This window comes from Aplidium turbinatum, chromosome 2 (genome assembly GCF_918807975.1).
Source record: "Aplidium turbinatum chromosome 2, kaAplTurb1.1, whole genome shotgun sequence".
In the NCBI taxonomy this organism is placed as follows: domain Eukaryota; kingdom Metazoa; phylum Chordata; class Ascidiacea; order Aplousobranchia; family Polyclinidae; genus Aplidium; species Aplidium turbinatum.
The window spans coordinates 22,358,981-22,376,624 of record NC_137473.1 but is presented as its reverse complement, the minus strand read 5'-3'; the positions used below and the strand labels follow the sequence as shown (position 1 = coordinate 22,376,624).

The 17,644-nt window shown below is 37.3% G+C and overlaps 1 protein-coding gene across 2 annotated transcripts in view; it reads left to right on the top strand.

The window, feature by feature from the left end:
• The window catches only part of LOC145765594 (ubiquitin-like modifier-activating enzyme 1), a 73,611-nt gene that overhangs the window by 2,642 nt on the left and 53,325 nt on the right, over positions 1–17,644 (top strand). The window contains exon 1 of one of the 2 annotated variants that reach the window (XM_082577429.1): positions 2,444–2,592. The exons of the other annotated variant lie outside the window; for it this stretch is intronic. Coding sequence (XP_082433555.1) covers positions 2,455–2,592 — 138 coding nt within the window. The 5' untranslated portion in view covers positions 2,444–2,454. Of the gene's footprint in view, positions 1–2,443; positions 2,593–17,644 lie in introns of those variants that run through there. 2 annotated transcript variants of the gene reach the window in all.

The following is a 17,644-nucleotide window of genomic DNA, read 5'->3' as shown; positions in this document are numbered from 1 at the left end:
AACTGCAAACCTACCCATTCTTGGCAAAGCAAGCGATAATTGTTTTGTTACCATTCATAACCACTTAACCTTTGCGAGGCAGGATTCTCAGCTCTTGTTATAATAAAAACAACATCGAAATCGCCTGAACAGTGGACGTTGAAGATGACATGCGTGTTGCATTGTCAAAAACTCAACCGCAGTTCAGTCATTTAGTTCTGGAAAGGCAACAACAGCCCTCTCATTAAATTTGTTTACGTTGAAAAAGTTTCGGCATGGCACTTTGGGTCACCTTAATATTCAAATACTGCTGACGTTTCTTGAACAATCCATTCATTTTCTTATTTGAGAAACTGTCTAACCTGATATTTGCCGCAGGAGTCACAGTGGCAATGCAATGTGACACATTACAGTAGTTAAGTAGCATAATTATTACAATAGTCAATAGTACTGAGATTGAACTGACTCGTGTGAAAATAAATTTCTTTCATCATCATCATCATAATCCATCGTCGGTTTGTTCCCCACTAGTGGGGGTGGCCGATTGTTTCCGCGCAGCAATTGTTTTAATCCCTTTTCTCCATTTCACCCTGTCCCTTGCATCTTCCTCCTTCAGTCCGACTTTTTTAAATTCATCCTTCACTTGTTGTTTCCACGTTCTTCTTGGACGACCGCGTTTCCTCTTCCCGTTAAAGTTCTTTGCAAAAGTCAATAGTATGTTAATTGAGTTTCAGGCAAAATTTAAGTAGGGGTCCGAAGAATTAATAGTTTGTCTAAAGGGGTCCGGTCCGTCACAACAAAAAGGTTGGGAACCACTGGCCTATTGGTCCGCATGCAAAGTCTGAAATTATTGTTTTTTAACCCTTGAAATCTATTTTTGATCAGGTCATCAAAGTTGTTAATTTTATCAAGGCTCATCCACTAAATTGTCGTCTCTTTGGTTCCATATGTTCAAATATGGATCTTAATCATGAACACCTACTGATGCATACTCAAGTTCGCTGGTTATCAAGGGGAAGAGTGTTTATCAGACTGTTTGAGTTACGTGATGCTGTGAGACAGTTTCTTAGAGAAAAAATCCAAGCTTGTTGCTCATTTCAACGATAGCTTTTGGGTTGCTGTTCTGGCTTACTTGGCTGACATTTTTAAACAACTGAATAAACTTAATTCATCGCTGCAAGGAAAGTAGACAAATTTAATTACCCTCATTGATAAAGTGTCTGCTTTTACGAAAAAAAACTTGATCTTTGGAAGACAAGATTATTGCAAGGCAACTTTGACATGTTTGATTAATTGAATTTGTACGAATTCACTGAGAAACCAGAAAATGCTGAAATCAATAAACAACTGTTGATGAATTTTATTTCTGACCATAGTCAGTCACTGCAGGATCAATTTAACTTCTACTTTGATGATTTGAACGTTCAGAGTTTTTTGTGAGTTTCCAGTTCGTTTCTTGCACACATTGATTCATTAAAGTTACCAACATTAGAAGTTAGAACTGAACCAATTCATTGAACTGACCTGTGACACTACTTTGAATAAGTTGCATCTGAGAGTGAGCTTGATGAAATTATGGATACAAGTTTCACACGAGCATCCACAACTGTCTCAGAAAGCTATGGAAATAATTTTACCTTTTGCGGCATCTTATCTTTGTGAATGTGGATTTTCTGCACTGGTTACAATGAAAACTAAGTATCGTTCACGACTTAAAGCCGAAAATGAACTCCGATTGAGTCTTTACGTATTACACCTCGTTTGGGTATGCTGTGCTCAAATGTGCATTGTGCAAGCTTAAGGCTAGCTCTAAATGTAGCATTCTTTCTAATACCAGCTACTGTTTATGACTTAGCAAGCAATAAGGGACATTTGTTTGTTACAAGGGAAGGAGGAAGGGGAGGAATAGTGGGTCCGTGACTGAGACACAATTTTTTTTAAGTGGTCTTTGAATCTCAAAAGGTTGAGAACCTCTGGGTTAGTTGACATTCTTGTCTTCAGAGTTGAGAAATGTTTCCACTGTAGATTAGTGACTTCACACCCTCAATGGTGACATCATAACTGTATAAATGGTCAGGTTTTATGAAAGGCGGTATGCAGTTAAAACAATTTAGTGTCGTTAGATGGTCCCGCAATACCGGATTACAATCCCGATAGCAGTTATTGTGTGGTACAATGATTTTATGTCAGGACGTCGCCCAGACTTAAGACAACACTAAGTGATCATTTTAGCACGCCCAGACAACACTAAGTGATCATTTTAGCATTCTTGCAAGTTTAATTCTGTTTACTTGTGCTATCGTTATTTGTATTTTGGCCTCCAAGCACGCAGATTTGGCCGCCGAGAAGGAGCTCTCGGTAGGCCACAATGGCTTCCGAAAAAAAACACGAGTTTTAAGGCCTGCAAGATGTCCTGTACCCATAATAACATCACTTTTTATTTTACATTTCTCATTTCAGCTTTAGTAGTTTCCCATGTCATCTGAGAGTAGTATCGATAAAAATTCTGCTTTGACTCATTCTTTTCCCTCATCATCGCCACCAGCAAAGCACAGGAAGACTGCGGACAATAGTGGTTCATTCAAAGCCATTAACACCACTGCAATGAACTCAGTAAGTTACCACTGCTAATTACACTGTGGGGCATTCCATTTATAATCATCAGACTTTTTCAAATTTTGTAACCACTAGTCACAGATTTTGCATACGGTATTTTGACATATTTTATACATACTAAAAACTGATGAAAATAGCAAAAGTTTTTGAAATACGGTATCTTTATTGGGGGCCGAGATAGAGCACTTTGAACTTTCGGCCACTAGTAGGATTTTGGGAGCTGAGCACAGCCATTTTTTCATTTTGCGCCTTCATTTTTTGGCAATAACTCTTCACCTTGAACGATTTTCACAATGAAAACATGCATTCTACCAGTTTAAGACTCAAGGAATTCATTTTTGCACTTTAAATTCTGCTAAGAGTAAGATGAACATTTCAAATGGTAATTTAGGTTTAAAGTTTTTCTTAATTTATTTTTGATATGCTAAATTTGGGGGAACATTTAAGAGCGTTGATAAAAAGTTGCAAAAAAAATTTTTTTTTTCTTGAAACAAAGCAATTGAAGTATAATATTTTTACCAAATTTGGTTGATGTAAGTTTTGCATAAACCAAAATATTCAACTTAGAAAATATTAACCCATACATATCAAACAATGAAAATAATTGAAACAACTGATGTTTTGTCACAATATTTGTAGGGTTCCGCCATATTATCATGCATTTCTTTATGAATTTTTGATATGTCAAATTACCAGTGCTTTATTATTCAGCTGATATCACACAGCTAGTCTGATCAAAATTTTGTGACTTGTGCCCTAAATGGTGTATTAATGTCTCACACAGTGGTACGGTACACACTCAGTCTGTGTACACAACACCAGAACACTATGTTACTATGCAATGCTACTAATATGACTCAAAATTACAAAGATTTTATGTCCATGATTGTATGTAACACAGAAAATAAGATGTGCATGGTGCATAGATGGGAAAGTTGTCCTGGAAGATAAGTTTTACACCAATTTTTAACATAAAGCTAGCAGGTGAATCTGAGGATGACTTTGTTTATACACAATGGCAGTCCACTGATCGATCAACTCCAAAAACCTTAGTTTCTTCTTCATCTTTTTTCATAGACATTCTAACACAAACAGTGGACAAGCTTACAGCACACTCGTTCATAGCTAAGTGCCAAGCTAAGTATCTTGTCAGAATGCAAACGAACACTAAACTTTGAAAGCTGTATTGCTATTTTGGATTTTGCAGAAAATTACAAGTTTGTTGTTCAAGTTGAAGTGCAATCATTCCACTGAAATCAAAGTCAATGGTCAATACATCCAGTGGCATTTTATTACAAAAATTCTGAAAATAAATTTGTCCAACAATCCATGTGTTTTATTTCAGATGATTTGTGCCATGATACAGCATTTGTCTACAAAATTTTTCAACAAATTACAACTTTTGTACGCCTTCAATTACCGGTAAACGAAAAAATAAAGAAAGTTGAATATTTTGCTGATGGATATGCAGCTCAGTACAAAAACCTGCTTAACCTCTGTTATCATAAAACTGATTTTGGAATGGATTGCTCCTGTACTTTTTTTGCCACCAGTCATGGTAAGTCTCCTTGTGATGGAATAGGAGGCACAGTGAAACCCACTAGAGCAAGTCTTCAAAGACCTTACACAAACCAAATTCTCGATTTTGATGCATTAACGAAATGCTGTAAAGAGCACATAAAAGGCATACAGTTTTTTGACATTCAAAGCAATGAACTTAAAAGAATTCGACACAATCTTTCTGAAAGGTATGTTCAAGGCTCCACTGCACATGGCACACAATCTTTTCATTATTTTGAACCAAAATCTTCTTACATTATTGCATTCATAAGGATTAGTGATAATAAAGAATTTACTGGAATACACCAATTCTTTGAAACTACTGCCTCTCTTTGACTATGTTGCATGCACATACGATTTATATTGGTGGATTGGCATGGTGCAAGAAGTTTTTAGGGACGAAAGAGATGTCAACATCAAGTTCATGGCACCTCATGGACCATCTCAATATTTTTATTGGCCGAGGGATGATTTCTGCTGTGTTCCTTCTGAGCATATTTTGTGTGTTGTTTCACCTCCTAGCCCTGTAACAATATCTGGACGCAACTATGTAATCAAAAAAGAAGACTTGAAGAAAATTGAACAAACCTTCAATGACCTTGTGTACATAGGCGCCAACTTTTCAAAAAACTTTGGGCGGCGAGAAAGGTGATGATGCCATAACCATCACGCTCATAGGCGCCGACTTTTCAAAAAACCTTGGGGGGCGAGAAAGGTGATGACGTCATAACCATAACGCTATTTTACTCAATTAAAATAGTCTTTCATTAGGCTTAGTGTCTTGTTTATATTGACACTTAGGTCGCAAACCGAACTTATTAGAACAGCTGCTGGAAACAATTAGTTTTAGGACCATGCATACGCCTAGTCGTAAAAATTTTGATATTGATAGCTCATAATTGGAACAGTTGGAAAACCAGCCGCTTCATTTCCTTTTCGTGCGAGTGAATAACAACGATCAAGACAGTAAAGTTATCAAAATAAAACGCAAAAAACCATGATCTCAAGCAGAGTGAAAACCCGCCATCAGTTTTATTAACTTCGTTTCGCTCGTTTTGCTAATTACTTACCTTCAAAGCGTTAACAACGGCGAAGTGTTTTCTCTTCTGTTATTTAACGAAAGTCTTTATAGTGTTTTATCGGATACGGTACCGTATATAGTATACTCGAGTATAGGTCGAGATGTTCGCAAGTGATTTTCACCTTAAAAAGACAGGTGCAAATACTTATACACGGGACAAGCTGTTGTCTCCAGCTCGGCAGTTTTCAAAATGAACGCAGTTTTGCTGCAGCAAAATCATTGCCGACGTAGATTGCGAAGTGTGAAATGGCGTCGGCCGAAGTAAAAGTTTTGAATACCTACGTTTATTTGCAGTGAATCAAGTGAATCAAATTTAATGATTTCTTGTCAATTCTAAACTTTACACACTTCTTGAGCAATATTTAAAGCTCACGAGACAAAACAGCAGAAAGAGCTGTTTTAAGAGATATTTTTTTTATTTTTGCATGTAGGATATAATCGTTCTTATTACCGGTATGTAACATTCCATGATCGTTGAAGTCGATGTTAAACCTTAGCGGCCGCATAAAACAATGATGTCAGGTTGGCTAGATGATAATAGCGGTAAAAGACGTCGTTAATGCAGGCCATATACCAAGACCATTAAACACCTTGTCTTTTATCGGTTTTCGATTTAGTTCTCATACATTGCGAACAAAACAATGCGTTCTGTTGAATCATATTGATCTCACAGCGGGAAGACATCGTTGAAAATAGCGCGTCTAATTTAGCTGGTTTTCTTAATATTGCAGTGAATAGTTACGTGACTCAAGCCTTAAAGCAGCCGGCGGCCAGCGGTAGTGCTTGAATGACGGTAGTGCTTGCCGGTAGTGCTTGCCGGTAGTGCTTGCCGGTAGTGCTTGAATGACCGCCGGTGCTACCTCCTCCGTCGGCCAAGTTTGGTCTCCGGTTTCTTCTAGCCAATTATTTAATTTCGCAATAGTATGATCGTGGATTAAATGTCAAAAATATGTAGTATCAAAGAGTGACGCAGAATTAAGTCAGCGCATCATAGTCACTACTGTTGTATTGAATATATCCAACTGCAATCACAAGCGCTGTAAGTCTTGTTTGCAATCCCGATGTTTATTTTAAGGAAGTGTTAATCCGAAGTGCTAATTTACATGGGCTGGCAATATTGTCGTTTTTATATCGATTCAATGTTGTCGGACATTGAATCGTTGTTAAAAAGGAGAACTAGGTTAGTTGACATCCGTGGGTAAAACATGTGTCTTCATAGTTGAGAACGCTGTGGGTTAGTGACTTCACACCCTCAATGGTGACATCATAACGGAATAAATGGTCAGGTTTTATGAAAGGCGGTATGCAGTTGAAACAATTTACTGAGCTGCGAGCAGTTAAAACCATTTAGGGTCGTTAGATGGTCCCGCAGTACCGGATTACAATCCCGATAAAGCATTTAATGCGTGGTACAACGATTCTATTGCAGGACGTCGCCCAGACTTCAACAAAGCTAAGTGATCATTTTAACATTGTTGCAAGTTTATTGCTATTTACTTGTGCTATCGTTATTGTATTTTGGCCTCCAAGCACGCAGATTTGGCCGCCGAGAAGGAGCTCTCGGTAGGCCACGATGGCTGCCGGAAAAAAACACGAGTTTTAAGGCCTGTGACTATTCCAGCAGCGTAAGTTACTCTACCATCTACTTTGAAATTTTCATACCGTGTGAGAAAGCCATGTGATCAACTGCTGTTTTGTGGGCAAGAGCAAAGTAGGCTATTTTTCACTTTCGTCATTCTTTACATCCGTTTCAATGATCTAAATCTCTTTTGCAAAGTGTTTTATCCTTGAAACACCACTTGTAATAACCATTTTTGTTGCCCCTCAACCATAAATTTACAGGGGGCGCCCCCCCCCCCCCCCCCCCGGAAGTCGGCGCGTATGCTTGTGTAGATACCTGTATACTGTGGAAACTGATCCTCAATTACCCAATCAGAAAATTGGCTTAATCAACCACTTAAAAAACTGCTATTGATGCATCCAACCTTAAAAGTTGATGAAGTGATTTCTGTTTGTGTTGTTTGTCTTGAGATCTCTTACAATGTTGGTGGTACCGTACATATAAGTTTACTGAGTTTGTCATTCTGTTCTAGTTTAAGACAAATGAATCAAATTGAGCAGATCAAAGGCAATAGGGATACACTTTCTTCAAATACACATGCAACAGTTGTTCAAAGAACATTTAATGTACTCTCAGTCCTATGTTTTAACTTTATGGCCATTTCTTCATAACAATTTTCGTTAAATTACTGGTGTTTTTTAAGTTGATTATTTTGGTTTATAATGCAAAACTTACATCAACCAAATTTGGTAAAATGTTATACTGCCATTGCTTTGTTTCAAGAAAAAAAAATTTTTTTTGCAACTTTTTCTCAACGCTCCTAAATATTCCCCCAAAGTTAGCGTATCGAAAATAAATTAAGAAAAATTTTAAACCTAAATTACCATTTGAAATGTTCATCTTAGCATAAGTTAAAGTACAAAAATGAATTCCTTGAGTCTTAAATTGGTAAAATGCATGTTTTCATTATGAAAATCGTTCAAGGTGAAGAGTTATTGCCAAAAAATGAAGGCGCAAAATGAAAAAAATGGCTATGCTCAGCTCCCAAATTCCTACTAGTGGCCGAAAATTCAAAGTGCTCTATCTCGGCACCTAATGAAGATATTTCAGTTTTTTTTTTGCTATTTTCATCATGTTTTAGTGTGTACAAAATATGTCAAAATAAGCAAAATTTGTAACTAGTGGTTACAAGGGGTGTTTGATTATAAATGGAATTACCCCTTGTGCAACCCATAAAAACTTCAAATGAGCAAAGACGTCTTTTTAGATGTTTCCGGTGTGCTGAGCACAAATATGAATTCTTCTTTTCCAACACCCAGTTCTTTAAAATTTTGATTATTATACGGTATAAAATTTTACAAATACTTATGCATTTGCCTCATCGCAAAGACTAGACTTACCTTGTAACATTGGAAGTGCAAGTTACTATGCACAAGACAGAATTTGTCAATCATGCTTTCTTGTTGTGGTAATATAATTTACATCCACTTCATTTGTGCATTTGCATTTTGCAACTCATACCAAGTTGCATAGCAGATCTAAAAAAACTTAGGGAGATGGTGATCGCCAGAATTTTAACAACGTAAAATTTTTAAGTGAATAAAACAATGTGAATGTTTCTTAAAAAATTATTAAAAGACTGACAGGGGTTTGCCTCCCAGAAAATGTTGGCAATTTATACGCTGGAGCAACACATTTCAGGACTGCTTGCTTTAAGCAGACTTTTCTAGTGGATGGATTAATTCACAGATAAAGGGAAGCTTTACTTTGTCAGTCTCAGTAAGTTCAAAGCCTTTACAATAGGGTGGAGTGAAAAATTTTTTTTTTTAAATCAAAAAGTCTAGTTTACCAAAATTCGGAGTTGACCCCAAAAACACCTTCAAACACAATTTTGGGTCGGTGCTCCCCAGGGGGTGCAGGCACACCCCCCTATAGTTCAAAAAACCCCAATTTTATAAAAAAAATTAATATCTCATTAACCACAGACGATAGAAAGTCAGTTGATGGCTCAAAATCATCGGAAGGTACAAGTTTATATTACTTTTAAGAGAAGTGTTTTTACTAAAAGCACTACAAAGTGGTCATTTTTGCAATAATGTAATTTTAGTCGTAAATTTACGTCAAATTTGGTCGATTTTGTAAATTAAGTTAATCTTTGTGCTTAGTATGTGTCATAGAAGTGAAAAATCAAGCAGATTCATTGTCATTTAACAATATGAATATCATAAAATGGTAACTGTAATGCAGTGTTCACTCTAAGGTGCAAAGTTGAGAAATTATTTGAGCAATTTTTTCCTTGATTTGAAAAATGTGAAGATAGATTTGTGTGAAATTTTGGCATATTACTTAAAAAATTATTTAGAACAAGGTATTCAGTCAAAGTGCGCAAATTCTTTGAAGGCCTCTTCTTTGAAACGTAATAACGTAGGATTCGACAACCTAAGGTCAACCAACGGGAATGGCATAATCCACCAACTTCAAGGTATTTCAAATCCTGTGTAACAACGCCTGTCATATCAGCTTGACACATTTGCGTAGGATAATACTGATCACTGCTGAGACTTTCAATTACTTCATCAGGAAGAATAGGAAATTCGTCATTTAAGATAGGCAGAAAATTCGCCACAGCCCAAGCTGACACTTTTCCATTTAATTGCTTGCCAATTGTTCCAGAAAACGATTCTGGACCACTTGTTGAACCATCTAATTCTTGAAATATATGCCTTAGAGCAGTGATTCCCAACCGCGGCTCCAAGCTAGCCTTCTTGCGGCTCTCGTTGACCCCTGAAAATCCCACAAAAAAAAAAAATCTAGTTATAATAACTAGGGCGATTATTTTATGACTTGTCAAAATTGTTTGCGAAGTCAAAATTGTTTACAAACTGTGTTGTCGTTGTGTCGTAGAGGTTGCATTGTCAGTGAAATTTTCATTTTACATCTTACACAGTGATGTCAGGTTGTTTTTTTGAAAACAAGAAAGTGAATCTAAGAAACAAGCCCAAAACAGGCAAATCAACACAAAGACAAGCCCAATAATTTGCAACCAATACCAATTAGCACAAAGCACGCTTAAAGCACACATAGGCTATCCGCTAAAGCACACGTTAATTACTTGAGTGTTTTCATGCGGCTCCATGCGTACTCTGAAGTTTGAAATTCGGCCCCGACACCAAAAAAGGTTGGGAACCACTGCCTTATAGGGAGCTCATTGAGATGCAGCAAGCACACCACCCATTGCAATGGACGCCCAAGCTTTTTTTCAAGGGAAATAATGAAACTAGATTTTTTCCCTGTCATAGTTGCTGTTCCGTTTGTCCCAATGATGTTTAGCTTGCTTTCCATTGCTGTGCCTTCAATTGCTGTGCCTTCAATTGCTCCATACACGGCTTGAGCAATTTGTTGACCAGTTCCATTTTCTGGTGTGATATGCGTGATGTAAAATTCAAAGGGTTCACCGACAACTACATAGTGCTCTTCAATCATTCTGGTTCGATGATAGTTGCTCCCTTGTTTCACACTGGTAATGGTGGCATCCTTTCGCCCATCAACATAAAGTCCATCCACAATATCGAACTGCAATTCTTCCTTCTGAATTTCTTCTCTGTACTTTTGTCGTTCTCTCCTTAATTTACTTCGGTCAATAATTTGTGATTTATCAATGTCAATTACTATACCAAATGCTTTGAGAGTGGCAATAGCAATAGCAGCACCTGCTCTATCCGAAATTCCAAATCTTTCACAAGGTATTGCTACTTCTTTTAGAGATGATCGGTTTTGTGTGGTAGATTTGGTTGGCAATATTGACAAAGCTGAAGAACCTCCCTCACTCTTACTTGTTTCACTGTCAGTGTCTTCCATCGTTACGTTGCTTATCAATTCCAAATTGGTAGCACTTGTTGAAGGAGTAGCCTATTTGATTCAACTTTTTCTTTAGAAGCAACCATTTGCATAAACTTGATATCAGATGGAGCTAATTTTTCAACAACATCTGTACATTTTCTTTCTCTCGGCCCTTTTTGGTCTTCATAAAAAACATAATCAGATTCTACCATTCGCAGTTTAAATTTCTCTTCCAGGATACATCTTTGACCTCTGTCTTCACAAAAAATATCAAATAGCTTATGTGAATCTTCCAAAAATATCGTCACTTTTTGTTCAAAAGCAGCCCCAACTCTTCTTTTTTTGGGAATTGCATCAACTTTTCGAAATTCTTCAACAAGTTTTGATATTTTTCAACTTATAGTGTTGACACTTACACAGTATATACACATTGCAATGAATCCATATCCAATACAATTCTTCTGCAACCGTATTGGCTGCCCCTTTCTGTCTCCAGTTTTCCTCAGAAAGAAGCCTCTCAAGCACATCTTGTTTCGTAGGAAGAACTCTTTGATTCAAATGTTCTCGACTTGTGAAATTATTATATAGTATTCGCCGCATTGACGCACACGTTTTATTGAAAGTTTTCTAGTTAACATGATTAAATTGATTAATGCTGCAAGAATCAATGCATTGTTATAGCAGAAGATAGCTCCAAAATGAACCAAAACTGATTCTTGCTATTTAGATTTGGCTTTATTACTAGGCTACTGTATTTCGCTGATTTTTTTGACTAACAAAGATCTACTAATCGACTATGGTAGTTTCTGAAGGGTCCACATCTTTTAGGCGCTGACAGTTAGGCGCTGGTCTAATAGGCGCGCACACTGTGGCGTCTGGATATTTAGGTGCGGAGCACTGCGGCGCCCGGTCATTTAGGTGCTATTTCTAGTAAAGTATGTAGATTGTATCAGCTTAGCAGGTAGGGGCGTAGGGCAATGCTTTTCACACAAAATATTATATTGAACAGGAAAATATATTGTTTTGTTAATGCGTTTGCGTTGTTGGTCATCGCTTCAGTGAGTGAAGTTGCTTAAACCGGCAATGCTTTTTCACACAAAATGTTATATTCAACAGAAAAAATATATGAGTGAAGCTGCTTAAACCGGGAATGATTTTCACACAAATTGTTATATTGAACAGAAAAATATGTCATGGCTTCAGTGAGTGAAGCTGCTTAAACCGGCAATGATTTTCACACAAAATGCTATATTGAACAGAAAAATATGTTATGGCTTCCGTGAGTGAAGCTGCTTAAACCGGCAATGATTTTCACATAAAATGTTATATTGAACAGAAAAATATGTTGTTTTTTTAATGCGCGTGTTCAGCATTTATTTCTTGTTAGTCCAGGTTTGCGTCGGCGAAAGCTTTATCAATAAATTATTCAAGTTTCTGAACATGTATGAGTTCACTTTTAGTTAGGTCAAATAATAACTACACTAAACATCAGTAAAAAATGTACCGTAGCCTGTATTCAAGCGGGCGGTAGGCTTGAGTGAAGAGTAACTTAGTTTTTCGTCAAAACCCCGACTAGGTTTAATAACAAGCGAAGTCTCACCATTATGCTTGCAACGTGTAGCCAAGGTGTAGCCTATATGCCCTGTAGAAATGTATTCATGTGAACAGTAGTAGAGCGTCTTACGCGTTCTCGTCACATGGCCAATCCATCCCGAACAGAAGTAATTGCGAAAGATAACAGATTAAGTAAAGTTCCATCTGGCTGCAACTTGTGTTCAGGATGCATTGCAAATGATTATGTCCTGTAGAAATGTGCTAATATCAATAGTAGAGCGTTTTCACGCACCTCAACTCCACACGATCTATCCGTCTCAAGTAGAAGTAATTATTAAAGGTAACAGATTGCACAATGCTGCGCTTTTAAACCGGCAACTTCTACTCCAGAAGTACGTGTCCTGTGGAGATCAGGTGGTCTACTGGTTTAATTGCCCTGCATATAAGCCGATGTTGGATCTGAGCACTTCATTTGCACTGAAAAGTTTGGAAAGTTTGCCACATCATAAAGCAAAGATTGATATGGCAGCTTCGACTATTTCAACTTCACGTAATCGTGAAAAAATTGCTGCTGATGGCTTCATGTCGTTGGGGTAAAACCAAATGGAGTTATGTCCAAAATCATCAAACTGAGATAACCGCAAAAAAATTGTTTGAATGTTTTTGATATGTTAAATGGATCAAACCAACCAGTGCCACAATACTTACAACCATGTAAGTGCCACAATACTTACAACCTTGTTTTGCAAACCTGAAGTGCTGGAAAGAACTACGCTCAAAAACCGAGACACTGCAATAAAACTAAAAGTGGACATAACCCAGTTTGGTTTTACCTCAACGATGTATACATTGCAGTGTTTGATTGCGCATTTTCCATATTTATTAATTGTTTAATAAAAATCTTCATCCTTCCACCTCGTGTAGCCTACCTTCTCAAACAAAAGAGCTTGCTGTGGGTTCTTTGCTGTAGCCTAGGCTACTTGCAAAGTCAGGCACTGCACACCAAAATTTTAACCACCCGCTTCAATATAGGCTAAGGTATGATTTTTTTTACTGATGTTTAGTGTCGTTATTATTGGTCACAGCGGTAAACCATAATCTCTTCGTAGGAAAATTGTAACATAAGATTCCCAGATCCGTTCGTCTGTATGTAATGACCGAAAAGAAACACTCTTCAGGAAACGTCTATTCGAGAATTGTATTTCTGTAAAAATAGCCTCAAAGCTGTCGAAAATGGAGTGCAACGCGATACACCACTAAAAACTTGTCACTACAGAACAGATTACTTGGATAAAAGACGGAAATTTTCGTCCAGCTGACAAGCACTAAGCAAAACAGTTAAACATGCGACCAACCTCTTCAAGCAACAATTTTAAAATGACTAGAATAATTTGCGATATCTCAAACTCACGTAAACAGTAACTGTGACGCAATAATGAAAGACATTGTCACGCAATTCTAACAGGTGTTCAAAGGTGGTGATCCAATGTTTCATGTTTAAACAGGTTTGACGCAAGTCTTACGAACGATGGTGCAATTTTGGCTCATTTTTAGGAAAAATTCCATGACGTAATACGCTAAGATTCAGTAGACCTGAACGGTTTTTATATGACGTTTGATTAGGTGAACAATTGTCTGGAACAATTATTTGACTTAACTGTTTCGCAACCACCTAGGTCAAGACGTTTAATCTAAATAACCAGACATTTTTCACACAAATCTGTTGTATTTACGCTGTAAAAATATCTCATGTGATCGACGTAGACGCACAATCTTGACATCAAATGAAAGCATACATCTTCAGCTATCCGAAGATGCAAAGCTTTGCAATAAAATTTAAAACATTCAATGTACAACTAGCAACTTTCCATACGGTGTTTTTTCTAATTTCTAAAAAAATTAAAAATTGGCAGAAAAGTGTACTTCATTATAATCTTTACTACCCAAGCATGATAAAATAATTTGAAAATATATGTAGTTTAATCGAATGCCAAAACAATCCTGCACATGAGAAAAATTTTACTTCGTTTCTGCGCGCAATGCTTTAGGAGGTACAGCAGAGTAATTATGGAAAAAATTTGGAAAATTTTAAGCAAAAAGTTTACCTAATTTAGCCTACAGTCTTTTTGATCGAGAAACATTTTGTATGAAAAGCATTGCCGGTTTAAGCAGCTTCACTCACTGAAGCCATGATATAATTTTCTGGCAAGCTGCCATGCTGATACAATCTACATACTTTACTAGGAATAGCACCTAAATGACCGGGCGCCGCAGTGCTCCGCACCTAAATATCCAGACGCCACAGTGTGCGTGCCTATTAGACCAGCGCCTAACTGTCAGCGCCTAAAAGACTTGCTCCCTTTCTGAATGCTGTTTAAAGCAGAATACTTGCATAAAACAAACTCCAACACATGTATAAAACAACTGTAGCTGCCAGAAAAGTTAAAGCAACTTTTAAACTGACTTCCAGCTTAGCATTAAAATGATAATATTGAAGCAGGCCTAACTGCTGTCTTCTTCAGCAATACACACACCGCTACTAACTATTTTAGTTTACTGGAATGAAGTACAGAATGCAATATGCAGCCAGATACTGGGCACTGCATTGTGATGTTACAATGCGTTATTCCACTTTTGCTAAACAGGTGGCGTAATGACGTAGCGATAAAGAGCATTGCAATTGCACCACAATATCGCATTTTGCTGGTTGATGAAGTTCGGAATGGCCCGTTTCGGTGAGTCCGATTCGGTGAGTCCGATCCCTTAACGGGGGATTTTTTCAATTTTTTTTTTAATTATCGGGTACCATAGCCTAATTATCATTGTCGTTTTAGGGTTAAGAGTTAGGGATTAGGGTTAGAGGTTAGGAACTCACCGAATAGTAGCAGACCCGATGAAGTTACCAGTCCTTTGAGCACGTAATTAATCTGAACAAGTGAACATAGATTGAAATAAACTTACAATTATTGAAGCTACATCCGTGCCTAATCATAACAGATTAGGACTAAGGGAGTCATTAACAATGCGGTTTTGTAGCCAAGCGCCACTGTACGCATTTACACCGTACTAAGCATAAAATATCAACTGAATAGGCTATACAAAAATCGACCAAATTCGACGTAAATTTACGACTAAAATTACATTATTGCAAAAATGACCACTTTGTAGTGCTTTTAGTAAAAATACTTCTCTTAAAGGTAATATAAACTTGTACCTTTTGATGATTTTGAGCCATCAACCGATTTTCTATCGTCTGTGGTTAATGAGATATTAATTTTTTTTATAAAATTGTGGTTTTTCGAACTTTAGGGGGGTGTGCCTGCACCCCCTGGGGGGGCACCGACCCAAAATTGTGTTTGAAGGTGTTTTTGGGGTCAACTCCGAATTTTGGTAAACTAGACTTTTTGATTTGAAAGAAAAAAATTTTTTCACTCCTCCCTACTTTACAAGTATACGAAACTGCCAGGAATAACTTATTTAAAAAATGTTTTAAAATATTTCTCTTATTCACTTGAAAAGGGCTGTATGACTAGCCGAAAACGTTCTCTTGTTTTTATAATGTTAAATGTAGTGTTGTTGCTGAGTTATGTTTGTTAATGTTTTAAAAAAGTTACCTCTCTACCCAAATTGTAAATAAATATGGTGGTGAAGGTGTTGGGCATGTTTGCTCTACTGGAACTTTGTCCTGCCATCGAATCTTGAGGAGTGTTGGAGTGGTTTATCTACATTTTTAATGTCTCCTGTAAAGAGCTGAGGCCTCACACGCATAAAGAAGGGTGGTCAAAAAAGCAGCTTTATATACTTGAGCTTTGTGGGTACTGGACAGCCTGATTCCTTGCCTTTCCCACACACTAGACTTCAATCTACCGAAGGTGATAGATGTTTTGGTGATTCTCTTGTTTGTTGATTTTCAACTCAAGTCAATGGTGGCTGCGGTAGAAAGAGTACTCTCCAGATACTTGAAGCTTTAACTGGCATGAAGTTTCTGATCGTTTACAGTGATGAATAGTATGTCATGCAATTTTCCTGGGGCTGGTTGGTACATTGTCTTTGTTTTTTAGTGGTGATTGATAGTCCAGAGTTATAGCAAGCAGAAAAGAACTTAGTCATTTGTTTTTGAATTTCACTTTGGGAACAGGCATTCGGGAACAGGCTTAGTCATTCGTATATAAAAGTTCTTGAATGTCAGGTTCGGTCAGTTTGATGATAGCTTTGAAGTGTCTTGCAGGTTAAATAGTTTTCCGTCACAATTAACGAATTGGATTATCGTTGCAGTCTTCATGAATGAATACAATTTTGGTAGAGAGGTGACTTTTTTTAACCATAGACAGATAAAACCAAGTAACCACACGTCATTTAACATTATACAATTAGAGTGAACATAAAACTATATACTACGAACGTTTTCGGCCATACTCAAGTTAGCCCTTCTCAAGTAACGAAAATAACTGATTTTGCAATAACATCTACATTGAAAATAACTGAAGCTTTGCTCATGAAATCCTGCAATCCTCGCCTCAATACGGAGTTGTTTGCCGCAGGTGCTTCCTATCTCCTAAACGTTTTTTCATAATTTGTTGTGTGATGTAGTTTTTTGCCTCGCGTAATTAACCGCCATGTGATGTGCCAGTGTGCCTTTCTCCTCTGCTTTGCAGTTTCATTCTTGTGCATTTCTTTTTTCAATTCATTGTGTAGATCAGTTATTTTCAATAGAGATGTTATTGTAAAATCAGTTATTTTCGTTACTTGAGAAGGGCTAACTTGAGTATGGCCGAAAACGTTCGAGTTTATAGTTTTATGTTCACAGGCAATGCTATATTGTATAATGTTAGTGTGTGGTTGCTTGGTTTTATTCGTGTGGTTGCTTGATTTTATCGGGTCCACGTCTTTTAGGCGCTGACAGTTAGGCGCTGGTTTAATAGGCGCGCACACTGTGGCGTCTGGATATGTAGGTGCGGAGCACTGTGGCGCCCGGTCATTTCAGTGCTATTCCTAGTGAAGTCTGCAGATTGTATCAGCTTGGCAGGGAGGGGCGTAAGGCAATGCTTTTCACACAAAATATTATATTGAACAGGAAAATATATTGTTTTGTTAATGCGTGTGCGACTGTGCCTTGTTGGTCATGGCTTCAGTGAGTGAAGTTGCTTAAACCGGCAATGCTTTTTCACACAAAATGTTATTTTTTTGAATGCTTTTTCCGAAACCGGCAATGCTTTTTCACACAAAATGTTATATTGAACAGAAAAATACGTTGTTTTGTTAATGCGTGTGCGTTGTTGGTCATGGCTTCAGTGAGTGAAGCTGCTTAAACCGGCAATGCTTTTTCACACAAAACGTTATATTATAATTTTAAGCAAAAAGTTTACGTAATTTAGCCTACAGTTTTTTTGATCGAGAAATTCCAAAGTAAGGGGTTGCCTAGTCAGTTTTGACTGCCAATTCCAATGAGTGAA